This window comes from Ovis canadensis, chromosome 18 (assembly GCF_042477335.2).
Source record: "Ovis canadensis isolate MfBH-ARS-UI-01 breed Bighorn chromosome 18, ARS-UI_OviCan_v2, whole genome shotgun sequence".
NCBI lineage: Eukaryota > Metazoa > Chordata > Mammalia > Artiodactyla > Bovidae > Ovis > Ovis canadensis.
Window position 1 is genome coordinate 55,329,954 of NC_091262.1, and position 19,478 is coordinate 55,349,431.

Sequence of the window (19,478 nt, forward strand, 5' to 3'; positions counted from 1 at the left end):
GAGAAAGACTAGGTAAGAGGCAACTATAGCAGCCAAACTACAGACTATGGTACTTTGGACCAGAGTATTAGCAACAGATGGACAAACATGGCAGGTTTTGGACACACTGTAGAGGGAGAGCCACCAGGACATGTCAGGATGAAATGACTCATAACTTCATGCCTTTGTACATATTCTTGTCATTGACCCTTCTAAATCTATCTCCCTAGAAAACTTCCAAGTATCCTTTAAACCCCAATTGAAATCTCATTTCTGCATAAAATCTCCAATTTGCCCAGCCAATTAGTTGTTAAATCATTTATGTTCCCAGGGCTGCTACTGCTAAGTCGCTTCAGTCGTGTCCGACTCTGTGCGACCCCAGAGACGGCAGCCCACTAGGCTCCCCCGTCCCTGGGATTCTCCAGGCAAGAATGCTGGAGTGGGTTGCCATTTACATGTTTAATCTACCACTTAGCCTTATTAGCTTGCAAGGATAAAGAGGGCCAATTCTTCCTAATTCCTTGGTTAACTCCTCTAGTGGCAGGCTTACAATGACTATCAAAAAGGCCTTCATAATGCTCAATGTTAGCTATACTTAAAATTTTTCTCTAGAGTTGATATTCAGAGAGTTACAAAAACTGTGTTAGGTTAAGTTTTCTTGATTTTCTAAATTACTTCTCTTAAGTCAGATCATCAGAAGGAAAGATTTAATTCTCCAATCTAATTTTTATTCTTACCATACCTTTTCAATATTAAAACAATGTCACATTCTTCTGGAAAAGGGAGACAGATAAACTACATAATTAGTAAATACAAATAGTATGAATAACTACCTTATTGAAGGCAGCATAGTCTGTTGAAATGTTTGTGCAAATACTGGCAGCAACCTTTTCAAGTATATAGGTGCCATTTCTGGATCTCCTTTCGGCTCATTACATTCTTCTTCATCTTTATTTGTATCTTTCTTTTTCTTATCATCCCCTTTATTAACTGGACACATCCAATCACCTACAGACAAATATTGTTCAATAAAAGACACTTTTTGGAAAAATTTTCAGGGAAAAATTATTAAAATGTACTCAATGATAGCTATCTTAATTAACAATAATCAAATTAGAATACTGTATCTATCAAAGATGTTCATAAAAATACTAAAGAACATTAGTATCTCCAATGAGTTGAATCACAACTTAAGGAGATAAATCTGGACACTCTCAGTTCAGTTCAGTTGCTCAGTTGTGTCCAACTCTTTGCAACCCCATGAAAAATTTTAAAAATGTTTCAGAGACTCTGCATTCATCTACTTTATGAAAACTTAAAAGTTTGGTCAAAGTGTTTTGTCTACACAACAACCAACTATTCTTTATGACATTCCTATACCCTTAAACTTGTGATTTGGTCTTTTTGGAATCATGCAGCCACAGTCTCAAAGAACACAGGACAGTACACTGTAATAGGTTTATCAAATATAAGAGCATGTGTATAAAATCACTTGACTTTAATTATTTCCTTATATAAGGGAGTTCATTTGTCTACAAAAAGCTACTTTTATGGAAGTGAAGCTGAAAAGTAATAGCAGATGGCATAAAAGGAAAGATACTGCTACTCACCTGGAGACTGAAGAATAGCTACTACTTCACTGTGGCCCCTTTCCCGGGCTTTATCTAATGGAGTTTTCCCATCTTCATCTCTCAGATCTGGATTTGCACCATGCCGTAAGAGAGTCTAGAAAAGAAAAGCATTTAATATGGATGTTGGTGATCAACACCTTATTTCAATGGACACCTTCAATGTACAGTTCTGCAACCTTCAACTGCATCCACATCCTTCATAATGCAGATTTACAGAATTGCTTAATCAAGCAGACTATCAATTCAAATCTCTGCCTTTGCACACAACTCTAAAGTTGTTTATTTACATCTTGAAAAAAGTATAGATTAATTTCACTTAGTTATTTATTAACATCTCAAATTAAGTATGTTCACATCTGAACCTGTCATCTTCTCCATCAAGCCTCTCCTCTCAATTTCTTTACTTTAACAGAGGTACTAGTATTCAATCTGTACAACAGAGAATGCTGTCATCTGTGCCATAACAAGTTTAGTGACACAGAGTTTCTGAAAGTGCCCTAGCAGACAGGATTTTTCACCCAAGTTACTAAAATCCATTCCACAATTTTTGTTGCATGGACAGGTAATAATAACTATGCTGTAACTTCTATCTGGCCAACACCAATTCTAAGACTTTTCTATTTAAAAGATGTTGAAATGTGTATGGTGGGAGGTAGTATTTTGGAATCAATTAAAAAACAGAAGAACCTGTGAAGAATGATGTGTGTGTGTTAGTTGCTTAGTCGTGTCCAACTCTTTGCAACCCCATAGACTGTAGCCCACCAGGCCCCACTGTCCATGGGATTCTACAGGCAAGAACACTGGAGTGGGTTGACACTTCCTTCTCCACAAGGAACTATAGAAAGAAAGAAAGTGAAGTCGTTCAGTCGTGTCCAACTCTTTATAACCCCATGGACTGTAGCCTACCAGGCTCCAGCATCCATGGAATTTTCCAGGAAAGAGTACTGGAGTGGGTTGCCACTTCCTTCTCCAGAAGAATGATAAAACATGTTAAATGCTTAAGACCCTGGCTGGCACAGAGTAAGTGCTTAATGAGTACCTATTATATCATTATTAGTAATGGCAGCTATAGTTCATTGTGGGCTAATATATAATCAAAATAGGTTAAGATTAGATACAATTCATTTGGCTTTTTCTCCCTCTCAGATACCAGAAAACCAGCATGGGTTAAAAAAAAAATGTACAATAAAATTTTTTACTACCCTTAGAAATATCATTTCCTCTAAAAATTAACCAATTCAAGCTGACAGAAGTTGAGCTTGAAGAGATCACCTAGAAGGCTAAGTTATTAACAAAAAATTTTCTTAACAACATAAACATGACAATAATAGCAGCTACCATTTAAGTGTCTACATACAATGTGCCAACTATTATACTAAGTGCTTTTCATGTATTTTTTTCCTAATCACCATGATAATGCTAGAAGGGACTTCCCTGGTAGTCCAATGGTTAAGATTCTGCACTTCCATTGCAGGGGACACAGGTTTGATATCTGGTTCGGGAACTATATAGTATATAGATGTAATAAAAGATCTCTATATACTAATAGGGAGAGATCTCAATGTGTACTGCATATGCACTTAGTCACTCAGTTGTGTCCAACTCTTTGCAACACCATGTACAGTAGCCCACCAGACTCCTTGTCCGTAGGATTCTCCAGGCAAAAATACTGGAGTGGGAAGCCATTCCCTTCTCCAGGGATCTTCCCACCCCAGGGATAGAACCTGGGTCTCCTGCCCTGCAGGAGGATTCTTTACCATCTGAGTCACCAGGGAAGCTGGTGTATCATTAAACAATAATTAAATAATAACAATGTGTATTTTTAAATGAAAAAAGCAAAGTATAGATCAGTATATATGTTACATTTTGTATTAAAAAAAAGCATATATATTCTTGCTTGTACCTGTATTAAAAAAACAATGAAAAGATTTAAACGGAAGGAATGAAGACAGTATATAAGTATGGCTTCTCCAAATAAAAGTTTTTATATTATTCTAATTTTAGAGCAATGTAAATATTAACTATTAAATTAATAATTTGAAAACCTGGATTTTACCTTTGCTACTTGAGGTCTTCCAAAACATGCAGCATAATGTAATGATGATGACCTTTGACCTCTGTTAACATCAGCACCTCTTTCACAAAGAAATTCTACCTGTAAAATAATGGAGAATCATAAAGTTGCCTTATTAACATGTCTGTCTTTGATTTAAAACATTAACTTTTATTTATTAGCTTACCATTTCCTGAGTTCCAAATGCAGAAGCCCAGTTTAATAAAGTTTGACCTACATCATCCATAAAATTTACTTCAAAGGCTGAAAGTTTAAAGGAAAAAAATAAATCTTTTTTAAAGGCAACAAAATAATAACGAACTTTTCTAAAGTAGGAACCATTTAAAGACTATTATTAACTGTTATTAATAATCACTAAATAGCCAATTTTAAACATTTAGGTCAACTACACAGTAGTAAATAATCAGCAAACATAAATTCTGCTAAGAAAAAGTATTCCAAGATTTTTAAATCACTGGGGATTCACAAGGCTATAAGCCTTAGAAATAAACATAAGAAATAAAATAACTAAATATACAATAAAACTAGACAGTATTAGTTGCCTCATGTTGTAACTGAGGAAAAGAAGCTAAACCATATCTATACTCAAAACAAAAGTCTGATGACCCAGAAGATCTTTTCTTTTTATTATAACATCTCTCTATTTATTTATTTTCCCCATGTTGATGGCTCAGATGGTAAAGAATCTGCCTGCAATGTGGGAGACCCAGGTTCGATCCCTGGGTCAGGAAGATCCCCTGGAGAAGGGAATGGCAATCCACTCCAGGATTCTTGCCTGGAGAATTCCATGGACAGATGCTACAGTTCATGGGGTCACAAAGAGTCAGACACGATTGAGCAATTAATACTTTCATATTTCACTTTCATGCTGTGCGGCACTCAGGATCTTAGTTCCCTACCCCAGGGATAGTATCAGTGTCCCCTGCAATGTGAGTACAGAGTCTTAGCCACTAGTCCGTCAAGGATGTCCCCCAGAAGTATCCTTCACCAGCTTATATTTGCTGATCAGCTCATGAAGCAGTCTAAAAAAATGTACTATATATTATGAAAATTCACTTGTGTCAGTTTCCATTAATCCTAAGAAAACAACAGCCCTCAATTCAATCTGCGTTTAACCTCAGAATTGGTATGACTTCCTTCTGGCAATAAAACAGGTTAATTTCATTACTCATTCAAAAAGCATTTATTCAGATCTTACCATGCACCAGACTGATAATTTATATATATAGGGAGAGGAGATACGGAAGACATTGGCCATTCTGTTTTCTGACACAACTGCTATAAATTTTTAAAATTAAAAAAAAAAGCCTAGAAATTAAACATAATTCCTTATCTGTTTTCTTTTTATATTTAAAAAAATATTTTCCAACCTCCTGTGTCGATTGCATCTATAAGTGCATCAGTATCTTTACTTCGAATACAGTCTATAAGCTGCCGATGTGAGCGCTCCCCAGAACTATCCAATCTCCGAAGTCCTGGGATTCTGCCTGTGGATCCAGCACTCGATTTTGGCAAAGCCTTTCGTCCTTCAAATAATAGCACCAAGAGAAGGTCAACCAAACGCATGGTATCAAGCACACATCTTTCATCACCCTGCAATGCACTTTCAATTGAATCTGGAAGCTCTGACCTCAGGAGATCCTAAAAAGAGAATGGGAGAGAAGAAAGTTTTAATCTATTCTCATTATACAAAGACACTTCTTTGAAAAGACTAATAAGGAAAAAAACCACTCTTACGTGCGTTACTACTGGAGAGCCTCTGCACAGTGTTGAGAGCAGACTTACAATTGTTGAGACCTGGTTACTCAATTTGGAATCTGCAGCTGTGGAAGGTGCTCCTGTGGTGCTGCGACTGGGTTTGCAAGCTGATGATGGCCCTGATATAGTACCACCAGCAGCAGCCATTCTAGATAATAGCTCCTCAGTTAATCCATGCTTGGCTAATGGAGCTGGGTCAACACCACGACGGGTAAATCGGTCAGCTAGTGACGCAAAACATCGCAGAGCTCCATCTGAAACCTAATGATGTAAAGAATATACATGTGAACAAAATTCACTTAAAAAGGACTGGTACTATTTATTTCAACAGTGAACTATTAAGAAAGGCAATTGCAGCAAAGGATACCACCAGTCTAGATTTGAATCCTGGCTCCTCATTCTGGTAACTGTATAACCTGAGGATATTACTTAACTGTTCCTCAATTCTCTTATCTGCAAAATGGGAATAGTAACGATACCTATAATTCATTGTCTGAGCTCAAAAGATGATATATGTAAAGAAACTAGAGGAACAGTAAAAAGCTCAATAAATCTTTATTATTATTATGCATAACTAGGCCAAGATAATTGATGAATAGCTAAAAATAACATCGAAATGGTAAAAAGGCACTAGAAGTCAAGTTTTATTTTCGAAAGACGATAATTTAACAAAAATTTACACATTAAAAAATTTTAAAACTATTATTTTACTTGAATGAAAACTACCATTTAGCAAAATTGTGCTGAGCCAACAAATTTCACTGGGTATTAAGTGCAGCTTTAGAAATCATATATTTCTATAATGTTTAAATCTTAAGAATAAACACATGCCACTTTTATATTCTAAAATGTCTCATTGCCAAAGAAACAAACAAAAAGATTACCATATAGAAATATAAAATGAGAGAAAGAGAAATTATTTCTACCTCATCAAACAAAAAGTTCCAATTACACTAAGATTGACCCTTAAACAACATGAGTTTGAACTGCATGGGCCCACTTATATGTGGATATTTTTTCCCCCTAAATTCACACTACAGAACTATACAATCAAGAGTTGGCTGAATCCATAGCTTTGGAACCCCAGATAGGGATGGCAGACTATATACATGCACATTTCCAATTGTACAGAGGGTCAGCACCTCTATCCCCCAGGTTGTTCAAGAGTCAACTTTGTATCATAGTTATAACCAGAGGACACTCTAAAATCACTTTTTGAAAATAAAGTATACAGAAGCTATTTAATTACCTGATGATCTTCATGTTTTAATAAACTAGACAGAGATTCTACACAAATTTCTAAAGAAGAATCTTGAGGTTCCATTTTGCCACAGAGTCTGGACACCACAGCCATGGCAGAGTGCAAGGTGTCTTTATGAACCAGGTGTCCACTATCACGAATGAAGGTAAGCACACAATTCAAACCACCAGCCTCGAAGACTGCTCCTGATTCACGAGTGCATATTAGTTCTAAAACCTACAGTAAAATAAAATTAACAGAAGAATACAGTAAGTCCAGTTTTCATTATCAAGAATGACAGAACATGATACACCCTCCAAATATACTGGAAGTCACATTTTAAAAAGTAAGGGCAGGGTCTGAGAAAGGGTGGGTGTGAGGGGCAGGAGCCATATCTGGCTGTGAAGATGGCCAGAAGTAGTCCCTGAAATAGCCCAAGAAGGTGACCAACAAGATGGACAGGGAAGATAAGGCATTCAAGTTGAAACAGAAATTAGAACAGAAGAAACTCAAGGAGCAGGCCGTGAAAAGGGCCCCCAGGCCACAAGTGGAATTAAGAAATTGGGCAAAAGCTGTCCCTTGTGCCTAAGGCAATGATCTTTAATTCCATTCTTATTTAAACATCCAGATTTCCTACTATACAACGCTGCTATCAATAGCTAGAATGAAGTCTTGGAGCCTGTTGTACACACTTAACCTTTCATTAAAAAGAAAAAAAAGTGAAGCAAAACAGAATAAATTTTAATATATTTTATTTAACACAATATGTCCAAAGTGTCATTATTTCAACATGTAATCAATATAAAAATTATTGGTATCTTTTGTACATTTAGTCTTCAAAAACCCATGCATATTTTATACTTAAAACACAGTTTAATTTGGGGTAGCCACATCTGAAGTGTTCAACAGTCACATATAGCTACCATATTAGACAGCATTGGCTTAGGTGGTGAAACCTGTACGGCAAACTAAGAACTACAAGTAATTTAGCAAAAGTCTATAAAAGTCCTAGACATTAAAAAAACAAATCAATAAATGCCAACTAATACACTATTCATTATCTTCACACTACTCTACAAATATTAAGACGTTAAAAATCACTTTGGGGGCAAGTTTCTCTGAGCCCACCCATGTGTCTATCCACAAGTACTGTACACTTCTTCCTCCTAATAAACATCTTACTTGCTTCACTATAAAAAAGTTTAAAAATACATTAAAAAAAATTACTTTTTGGAACTTCTCTGTGACCCAGTGGCTAAAACTTCACACTCCCATGCAGGGGACACCAGGTTCCCTCGTCAGAAAACTAGATACCACATGCTGCAACCACAGTGCTTTGCAGGCTGCAAGTAAGGATCCCACAGCTAAAAGACCCAGAGCAGCCAAATAAATATTTAAACACAAATAAATAAAAATCACTTTTATTTTCTAAATTATATGATGTTTAATACATTCAGGTAGAACTAGAACTAGGGTCCATAATTCTTACAGGCATACCAGAAATTTAGACTTTATTCTATAAGCAAGAAAAATGTTTTAAGCAGGGAAAATAATATGATTGGATTTCCAGTTAATAACTGGGGAAAACAGGGTATAGGAAGAGTATAAAGGCAAACGCAAAAACTCAAGCATTAATATTCCTGAAAGGATGAGGGCTTAACCAAGGCAATAACGGCAGGAACAAATAGAAGAAAATAAACTAGAAAAGCACTTGATCATTAATTACATGTGTGGAGTGGAGAAAAGGAAATAAAAGATAAAGTACAGGTTTCTGTCTAAAGTGACTGAGTATAATTTGATGCCACTTATCAAGAGAGGAGTTTATCTGTAATGAAAGACAATGAATTCAGGCAACCAGGTGAATATGTCCAACAGGCCTTTGAATATGGAGTCTAGAACTTGAGAGAGAAGTCACTTCTAGAGATAAAGATGTAAAGGGCATATATTTATATATGAATGGTACTGATGCTCATAGATGAGATTGTCTAGGCAAATAGACAAATCTCATCTTAAAGCTTAAATATATAGCTTTAAGAAGGTAAAAACAGAACCTTAGGAAATACTACCACTGAAGAAGTGATGAATGAATTAATAATCTGCAAAGGAAAGAGAGAAAGGGAGAGCAGGGTATTAACAGATAAGAAAAAGTTTGAAAATATAGCTCGGTGAATATATGCAATGGAGTAAAGTCCTAGTTCTGGAAGAAAACTGAAGTGATGTGAGCAAGAGGGGGAAAATCTCTGAACAGAAAAATGGATACCTCTTTCTCTGAGGCCAGACACAGACAGAAATACAACTATAAACACAGAGATGAAAGTCAAGATATTAATATCTACAAAAACAACTCTCAAAGCATGGGGAAGACATGTTCAGGGGTCCCTGATTTTTTTTTCATAATAATACTATAACAGTAATTGTCTTTTTCTTTCTTATTCCTTTAGGAGTGTAAGGTAGAGTTTTCTAAAAGTTATGTGAATTGTGATATAGCAAAAGGCTGAATGCAGAAGCAAATATTAGGATCTGGCTGTCTTCTATTAAGTCACACATTTCAAACGACACTCACAAAAATGCTTAACAATGCTACTTTTCTCACTAAATTTCTCTTTCTTCGGGGTATATTTTCATTAAAAATGTAATGTATGTTAACACATATTGAGCCTGTCATTTTATGATAAATGAATAAATGTTTCTAAAGTCTGTTTTAATATCTAAGATGGTAAATAGAAACAAGCAGAACCTACATAAACAAAAGCTCTTTGTGGGTCCTCAATAATTTAAGACTTATAAAGGGATCCTGAGGCAAAAAGTTTGAAAATTGCTAAACTAGTGATAGCATATTAAAAAGCAGAGACACTACTTTGCCAACAAAGGTCTGTCTAGTCCAAGCTGTGGTTTTTCCAATAGTCATGTATGGACGTGAAAGTTAGGACTGTAAAGAAAGCTGAGTGCCGAAGAATTGACGTTTTTGAACTGTGGTGCTGGAGAAGACTCTTGAGAGTCCCTTGGACTGCAAAGAGATCCAACCAGTCCATTCTAAAGGAGAGCAGTCCTGGGTGTTCATTGGAAGGAATGATGCTAAAGCTGAAACTCCAGTACTTTGGCCACCTCATGCGAAGAGTTGACTCACTGGAAAAGACTCTGATGTGGGGAGGGATTGGGGGCAGGAGGAGAAGGGGACGACAGAGGATGAGATGGCTGGATGGCATCACCGACTCAATGGACATGAGTTTGGGTAAACTCCGGGAGTTGGTGATGGACAGGAGGCCTGGCATGCTGTGATTCATGCGGGTTGCAGAGTCGGGCATGACTAAGCGACTGAACTGAACTGAGAGCAGCAAGAATCATAAAAAGAATGAAAATATTTAGGAATTTTTTTAAAAAGTGAATCACATAAAGTCTAAATATGTTCACCAAGCAGCTCCAATAAACTACTTACCAGTACTGGTGCTTTTAGAGTCACATAAAGTTAATAATTGGTCCCACCAAGAAAAAAATGAAACAGCTAACTCTAACAGGAGTATAGCAAAATAATTAAATGCACAGGCTCTAGAATCAGACTTCCTAATCTTCAAATTACTCATCACTGAATCTTGGCTCTCTGCCACTAACTACCTGTATCACCCCAAGCAAGTTACTTAATCTCACTATGCTTGTATTTTTTTCACCTACAAAATATGTACTGTTTACTCTCTGAGAAATCTTCACATGTACCAATAAATACTGAAGACTTACCTTTACACACTGTTCAGCTAAGTCTCTGCTTGTTCTGTTGTTAAGTTCAACCACAACCAAACGATTGCAAAGTGCTTTTATAGCTCCATCTACCCCAACAATCCTTCGGGTGCACTCTGCAGATACGTCCAGGTAGTATGTTATGGCACGAGCTGTTACCTCTAACACATTGTCTGGAGCACTTTCATCAAGAAAAATTTTGCAGAGGGCTGGTAAGAAAGTGCGAGGAGGACATCTGTAGTGAAAGAAATCATATTACACCCAGGATTACTAAATTCTTAACATCCAAAAGTCACCAATATAACAGATAGGAAAAACTATCACATAATACATTATGTTAAATACTCCGTTCCACATGTATATTAGGTAATATTTCTCATATTGCTTTTGTTGCCATAACAACAGTCACATGCTAATTTCATCACTGCTGAAAATAATCAGGTTGTAAACAGTTTAAAGTAGCAGCATTAACTTGAAACCATGTTTAGAAAACACTCCTATTCAATACTCAGCTCCAACATCAACTCTGTAAAATCTTCCCTAAGCTCTCCAAATAGTTAAGTGGTACTTTCACGTTCCTAAAGCCTCATAAAAACAGTACCCACACTGTTTAATGTATCATTTTATTTCCTTATTTACATTAAGAGTTCCTGAATGCCAGGAATGTTGTTCAATTCATGTTTTATGGGAATTGTTCAATTCATGTTTCATGGGAACAAATGCTGATTTAGTGTTTAACAGACCAGGGTAAAACACAGGACAACAGCTGTGTAACCTTCCTGGTCCTGTTTCCTCATTTGTAAACCAAAGATAATATCTAAACAATATCTATTTTATATGGATGTTATGAAGATTTGATGAAATTATACAGATTCAACACTTAGCTCAGTACCTTGGCCCCATATTAAACTAATTTATTAGCTCCCCTTCCCTCCTATGAATAGCTAATGTGTGCTATATAAACCTGTATAAGACAGCTTTATCAAAAGCACATTTTACATTTTTAAATCAACATTTTATCCACACCTAAATAATAAAAAAAACATAAATTACATTTAGTAGAGATCGCAGTTATATGCCATCAAACACTTTAACCTAGTTGCATAAACTGAACTTTAAATGATCTACAGATATCACAAAAGGCACAACAGTCATTCCTCCATATTCAAAGAGGAAAGATTTCAGGGCCCCCTGTAGATACCAAAATCTCAGGATATTCAAGTTCATAAATTAAATGGTGTGTATACAGAAAGCTTACTGTATTCTCAACATTTCAGCTGAACTGTTTTCCGTCCAAATTTTAGTCTGCACATATCTTTAACAGTTTTTAACAAATATCTGTATGAAAGCCAAAGTAACTTTGCCCTTTCTAATCTGCTTGGATGATGTTCACTTTAGGGGTCCAGCAGCAGAAATATTATTAAAGATAAAGGCCTCTTGCATTCAGTGATTAAACACAAGTGGGTTTTACTAGCCAGCATCAGTGGCAACCTAGGTCACATTGTTTTGTTGCTATTGTTCAGTCGCCAAGTCATATCCAACTCTTTGTGACGCCATGAACTGCAGCATGCCAGGCTTCCTGCCCTTCATTTTCTCACTGAGCTTACTCAAACTCATGTCCACTGAGTCGCTGATGCCATCCAACCATCTCATCCTCTGTCTCACCCTTCTCTTGCCCTCAATCTTTCCCAGCATCAGGATCTTTTCCAATGAGTCAGCTCTTTGCATCAGGTGGCCAAAGTACTGGAGCTTTGGCATCAGTCCTTCCAATGAATATTCAGGGTTGATTACCTTTAGGGTTGACTGGTTTGATCTTGCTGTCCAAGGGACTCTCAAGAGTCTTCTCCAGCACCACAGTTCGAAAGCATCATTTCTTTAGCGCTCAGCCATCTTTGTTTTTTAATTAATTATTTTAATTGGAGGCAAATTACTTTACAATACTGTAGTGGTTTTTGCCATACATCAACATGAATCAGCCACGAGTGTACATGTGTCCCCCTATCCTGAACCCCCTCCCAACCCCCCCATCCCATCCCTCTGGGTTGTCCCAGTGCATGAGTGCCCTATTTCATGCATGCAATTTGGACTGGTCATCTATTTCACATATGGTAATATACATGTTTCAGTGCTATTCTCTCAAATCATCCCATCCTCGCCTTCTCCCATAGAGTCCAAAAGTCTATTCTTTACACCTGTGTCTCTTCTGCTGTCCTCCATATAGGATTGTTGTTACCATCTTTATAGCCCAACTCTCACATCCATACATGACTACCTGAAAAACCATAGCTTTGACTATATGGACTTTTGTTGACAAAGTGATGCCTCTGCTTTTTAATACACTGTCTAGGTCTGTCATAGCTTTTCTTCCAAAGACCAAGTGTCTTTTCATTTCATAACTACAGTCACCATCCACACTGATTTTGGAGCCCAAGAAAATGAAATCTGACTGTATCCGCATTTTCCCCATCTATTTGCCATGAAGTGATGGAACTGGATGCCATGGATCTTAGTTTTTTGAATGTTTACTTTTAAGCCAGTTTTTTCACTCTCCTCTTTCAGCTTCATCAAGAGGCTCTTTAGTTTCTCTTCACTTTCTGTCACTAAAGTGGTATCATCTGCCTGTCTGAGGTTGCTGATATTCCTCCCAGCCATCTTGATTCCAGCCTGTGATTCATATCCAGCCCTGCATTTCACATGATGTACTCTGCATATAAGTTAAATAAGCAAGGTGACAATATACAGCCTTGACATATTCCTTTCCCTATTTAGTTACTTGTAATTTTTCTGAGGAGGAGGATAAGATTAGATTATGGAAGATAGTCCAGTAGTTCTCAGGGAAAATTAGAATGACTAGCATATTGAAATCTTGAAGCATTTTTACTGCTCTCTGCATTGGCATATGTAGTATTAATATACTGGAGAGATAAGATTGTAAAAGCGTTAATACTACTGAGAAACAACACAGTCTTATTAAAAAGTAGTCCCCCCCCCGCCCCACCGAGAAAACAGTAGCTTTTGAAAAAAGAATAAAATTTTGAAGTTGACAGTCGTCACATTAAATGGCAAGAATGGATCTACCATATGCTTTATATTAAGAATAAGAAAATTATTCATCTTACACAGTACAAAAAACTAGTCATCAAAACACAAAATTTAAGAGAAATTTTCAGTATAATTATCTATATTTCATGGGGAAATGGGTATCTTATTGGGGGAATAAGCTATGTTCCCTGTTGGTGTTCTTGAACAATTTAAAAGGACAATTAAAAAACAAAAACCAGAAAGTTCTAAACAGATCCTCAGCTTTTAACTATGATTAATTCTATTTCTAAGAGAAAAATAAAAGTACTCTGCATAAGTAAAAGCTTATTTTATGTCAGGTATAATGAAAACTTGCTTTGGGAACTTTTTAAAGGTGTGGTATAAAATATCTGTTGTAAACTTTTGGCTGTTGGACAAGAAAAAAAAAAATTTGTTTTCCTAGCTCCTGAGTTACTTTTTCAAGCATGAGAAAGTATTTTAGGCATATTCACTAGTTTTTCAATTCAGAAACCAAAGCCATTTACAAAAACCTCAACAATACAAATTAACTATAAATTGAGCAAAAGAAGTAGAGAAAACATGTAAAGAGTAATTAATGGATTCTGAAAAGCACAGAATAGTTGAAAGAACTATAGTTATATTACTTGAAAGTTCATACTGCAACTAAAACAAATTATAACAAGTGGTTTTTTTTTTTTTTAACATTCTGCTTGATAGCCTGCTTTAAGACAGTCATCATGATATAAACATTTATAAGGCCTTAAAACCATCTTTTTACTTGTTGGTTGGTATCAATTTCTTTCTATCATTTCGAAAGTAACCCTGTGTTGACAGGTATTTCATCTAGGTCTTTAAATTCAACCTGAGCTTCATGATAATTCAATAAGCACTTGACTATGTTCTTATGAACAAGACCTTCACATTTCTTTCCTTTTTCCTAGGCTACAACTACAAACACAACTTTTCCTTGGTGTGAATCCATGTTAACAGACATGAAGAAAAAAATTTACATAATCAAGAAAATTCAATGAGTTATTTCACACCTTGTCTTCAATTTTCTCTTGGCTTAGTGACTCCATTGGTTTTCCATTCTAGCCTCAGTTCTAAACTCCCTTCTCTTCTCTAGTTGATCTCATCTATTCCCTTTGTTCATACACCATAGCTGTAAATCTCATCTACATACTGTGAAAACTCCCAAAATATTATCTCTACTCCAGACCAACTAAATCACTATCTCCATTTAGAATTATCACAGGCATATTAAAATAAACATATTCAAAACAAATATGCCTCCATCCCAAATCACTGCTTTGCAAAGGTCACAACCAAGCAGAAATTCAGAAACCGGACAATCATCTTTAGTTCTCCCCCTTAATTTTGCTCTCATTACACATCCAATCCATTAGTTAAACCCCAACAATTTTCTCTCTAAAATATATCCTAAGTCTGTCCACTTCTCTGCACACCATCTTTTACAAACCTAATCTTAACTAACTTCAAACTCTTGTTTGAACTACTGAAACAGCCACTTGGACATCCACATAAGAGATGTTTCACACCACTGTTGAGGAAGGTATTCCTAGAGGGAAGAGGAAGTCTGTCTGGAATAACGTGTAAGAGCATGAGCAAGACAAAGAGCATTTGTGTAGGGGCATGTCCCAGTAATGAGCAACTGATACAGACGAGGGAAGTGATTAAATACATGAGCATATAAATATATGGAGGGCAATGGGAGCCAGATTTCTCATTGTAGCCTGGAGATGGAAACACAAAAAAGAAAACTAGAATGAACCCTGTGATGCTAGATTTGAACTGGGGATGAACTCAGCAGGGATGAACAGATAGAAGGATAAAAACAAATAGATACTAATGTGTGAGATGATCCCTCTGCCTAAAATGCTTTTCTCCCAATCTTGCCCATGGCTGGTTCTCTGTCATCCTTCCTGTGAGCCTCAATGTTCCCTCCTCAATTTCAGGCTTACCTTTTCTAACTACCCAAAACAGGACTCCTGTTTTTGGGGGTTTTTTTGGTTTTAATTTACTTTGACAATTTATATTTATATTTCATTTTCTGTTATCCACTGTAACTCTCTCCTAAAAATCTGCAAGCTCCTTGGGAATAGAGTTGTATTTCACACAGCAACCAACAGGGTTCTCTGCATATGGGGAGATACTCAAGTTTTATTTGGTTAATGAATGATATCAAGAAAAGGTAAGAACTTTCTTGCTTATAGAAAGAGAAACCAAACAAAAAGAATCCCATCAGCTCTCTTAGTGATCTGCTTCTTCATCCTTATGCCCAGTCCCTCTCTAACATTTCTCTACTCCCCACACACAAGCCCAATCTCCATCAGGTCGCCTTCCCCTGCCGTACACCTTCCCACAACACAAAAAGGGAATCCACTTTTATCTCTCATTTTCCATAGAACTGTTCTGAATTTCAATTGTGGTGGTTACATGACTCTGTGTGTGTCAAAATCCATATGTCATTTAAATAAAGTTAAGAGAAAATTAAATTGCGTGTATACAATAATCACAGTCCTTCCCGAATGGTACTGAAAGAATACATCTGTGGCACAAAAGTTTAGATGCATCACAATTAAAGGGTTATTAAAACTTTCAAACTCACTAAATATTTACCTCTTATACCATAGGTAGAAATTACTTTTACATATTAAATCCAATCTAGTTCTATACTAGACCAACTTAAAGACCCAAAGGTGGCCAAATTAGGAAAGTTTAAGATCACTCAGTCTCCGCGGAACTACTGTCAGACCAGTCAACCACAAAAATGAGACAAAGTAGAATCTTCAGATGAATCCAACTTAAGCAACTTTCCAAAATACTACCTGCAGTGACGAAAGAATCTTTCGCTAATGTAAGTAGAGAGAACTTAAAACAAGAACAAAAAGTTTCATGAGGTTACAAAGAACTTCTCTTGAGAACTGCAATATCTCCTATACTATTACTACCATACGCTTTTCCACACTAGATCACTTGGACTTGGGCCAAGGTTTCAGAAATGTGCAATATTAAGAAAGCAAACATTTTAAAAATAAAGTTATCTATAACAGCGATGTTTTACTGAATATAGTCTGTACAGTGAACACTTAGTTTTAAAAAACTAAAAATTTTAAATGTAAAAGATTAATACATTTTATTTCCTGAAGATAATAAATAACATCTTTTGACCCCACTTTATCTTCTATTCCATTCTTGCCCCTGCTCCCATTCTGGACTTTGTGTATTTCTTAACTAACAATAACTCCTGGCGTAACAGTTGAAAATTACAGCTTTCCCTCTAAAAGGAAAAGGAGTAAGTCAAATTCCAATATGTAGACTCTACTGTTGTTCAGAACCTCTTCAAGGTGTTCAGTATCTGGATATTAGCTATTGTACACCAGGCACTATGCTTAGCAATGGAAAACAAAAGTAATAGTATGTATGTGTGAGATACAGCAGAGGTCTTTGAAGGCGTCTAAATTGTATTCACTAGGTAAAGAGCACAAAAGATTTTATAAAAGGGAATGATACAATCAAATCAGTATTTTCAGAATATAGTCAATTACACTTCAATAAAACTGGGGGGAAAAATACCATAAAAATATTTTATGACTGTAGCTCTGCGTATTGTTAGCTTATAGGCAGGGGCATCTGTTATGAAGTCACTAGCACTACCTGAACATAATCATTTCCCCAAACCAATTCTCAGTGTTACCATTCTTTTAAAATCTCTTACTTTAGGGAGAAAATAGATGTCATCTGACATAAATCTCTCCAAGTTTTTCCCATCAAACCTAAAAATCTTCATCTTCCCTGCCTTACAATAAGAAACACATTACCATAAGTCCATCTCTTCATCAGTGCCTCAGAGCCTTGACACTCTGTGTGGGATTTTTCTGACCAACAGCTTCAGCATTATTTGAGAACATACTAGGAATGTAGAATATTAGGCACCACACCAGCCCAAATGAATCCGAATTTGCATCTTAACAAGTTCCCCAGGTGCTTCGCAGTATGCACATTAAAGTTTAAAAAGCACCACTACTGACAGCAGCCAAGGCTCTCCCAGTTTCTCAGAATCTGAACACTATGAATTCTCCATTCTCTCTCCTCTATGACCTCTAAAAGAAAAAGCCCCACACTATTTTTCCCAATACAACTTTCTCAAAAAAGTTTTCCACACTCTGGTCTCCATTTCCTCCTGTTACTCCTCAACCCATTCAAGTCTGGTCCTCAAACCACTCCACTCAGCTCTCATTAAGATCAATGATCTTGAGAATGTTGCTAAATCCAAAGGACATCTTTGAGTCTTCACCATACTTGACCTCTCACCAGTATTCAGCACAACTGTCCTTTCTCTTCTTTAATCACTCTTTCTTGTGTTGACATGTACACTAACGATGTAAAAGCAATGGTGGATAAAACTGCTGGTGCTTTAGCGTGAATCAAGGCAGCAGCATTAAACTGTACCATTGGTAATCATTTTGTATTTTCATTGCCAAGGTATCACATGAAACAAAAGGTCAACTTCATTACTTTGATAAAGCAAATATATATATATATACATACATTTTATTAAATCTCAAGCCTTTTTAAATTAACTTAAAAAAACTTGCAATATTGTGTTGGTTTCTGCCACACAATCTCAAACCTTTTAATGTGTATTTTTTTTTAATATTCTACTTAAACAAATAGGAAGTAAGCATAAAGCACTTCTGCATACTCAAGAAAGATGGTTGTGTCAAGGAAATGTAGTTCACAACTGCTGGAGAGTTGAACTAGCCACTTGTTTCATGCAACATCTTTTTTACCCGAAAGAACTTTAGACAAATTGTGGTTACTCAGACTTGGATATCTAGCAAACATTTTTTAAAAAATTAACCAAGCAAGCATTCCACCTCAAGGAAAAACAACTGACAGTATTTGCTGCCAATGATAACATTTGCGCTTTCAAGCAAAACTTACAACTTTGAAAAACTTACTCCTGCCACCATGAGCTTGACAGATCCCATTATTCGAAGACTTTTCTGATTAAGTACTTATAATAACAAATATGAGTTTGTGACAGTGTAGAATGGTATATGGCAACACCAGGAATATCTGTATAACTCAACAGATCAATATTTTTCACATGACCAGTGCAAGATCTTTTAAGCTTACACTTGGGTTAAAACAAAACAAAACAAAACAAAAAACCACCCACTCAAAGTACCAAACAGGCCAATAGATTTTAATCTACAAGAGTACAAGTTCATTGACATGATTTCAGAATCCACATTATAACTAACTTTTAAGAAACTATCACTTTGCCCACTTTGGGTACGATATCAAAGGAGACTATACAAAATTATGCAAAGACATCATTACAACATTCCTCCTTTTCCCAGCTACACCTATTGGAGGATGATAATTTTTTCATATATTGCAATCAAAACAACATAATGCAACACAATAAATGCAAAGCAGATATGAGAATCTAGCCAAATCCAAATTCATGATCTCCACCCCTCAAAAACATGGTCCTCCTGGGAATTTCTTGGTGGTCCAGTGGCTAGGACTTAAATGCTTTCACTGCAGGGGTCCGGTTTCAGTCACTGGTTGGAGAACTAAGATCCCACAAGTCATGTGGTGTGACCAAAAAAAAAAAACACAGGGTGCTCTTTTGACTTTCTCTCTCACTGAATGGCATCATCATCCATTGTAATCTGAATTATCCATGGTACTGTCTTCTTTCTCACTCTGATATCCAATCATTCAACTATTTGACTATTCTACCTCCAAAATCTAAGTCTACAAGCATTTATTCTGTCCTCATCACACATTTATTATCCATAGGGCAGAAAAAATTAGTACTTTTAAGAGACACAATTCCATCACTCACTCTTTTACATCACTGCTCTTAAGAAAAAACCAAAAGCACACACAAGATTCCATCTGCTCTTGCCCCAACTTTCAACACAGTTCTCCAGAGACCTTTCCATGCCCAGTCATACTACCTTTCTCCAAATTCCTCAACCAC

General features: G+C 36.3%; 1 protein-coding gene across 1 annotated transcript in view; it reads right to left on the reverse strand.

The window, feature by feature from the left end:
- The window catches only part of HECTD1 (HECT domain E3 ubiquitin protein ligase 1), a 71,364-nt gene that overhangs the window by 47,343 nt on the left and 4,543 nt on the right, over positions 1-19,478 (reverse strand). Inside the window, exons 2-9 of the mRNA XM_069559429.1 lie at positions 10,415-10,649; positions 6,692-6,919; positions 5,422-5,703; positions 5,055-5,325; positions 3,851-3,927; positions 3,667-3,765; positions 1,590-1,704; positions 813-987 (exon numbers count right to left, since the gene is read on the reverse strand). Of these exons, the coding sequence (XP_069415530.1) occupies positions 813-987; positions 1,590-1,704; positions 3,667-3,765; positions 3,851-3,927; positions 5,055-5,325; positions 5,422-5,703; positions 6,692-6,919; positions 10,415-10,649 (1,482 nt within the window). The remainder of the gene's footprint in view (positions 1-812; positions 988-1,589; positions 1,705-3,666; positions 3,766-3,850; positions 3,928-5,054; positions 5,326-5,421; positions 5,704-6,691; positions 6,920-10,414; positions 10,650-19,478) is intronic.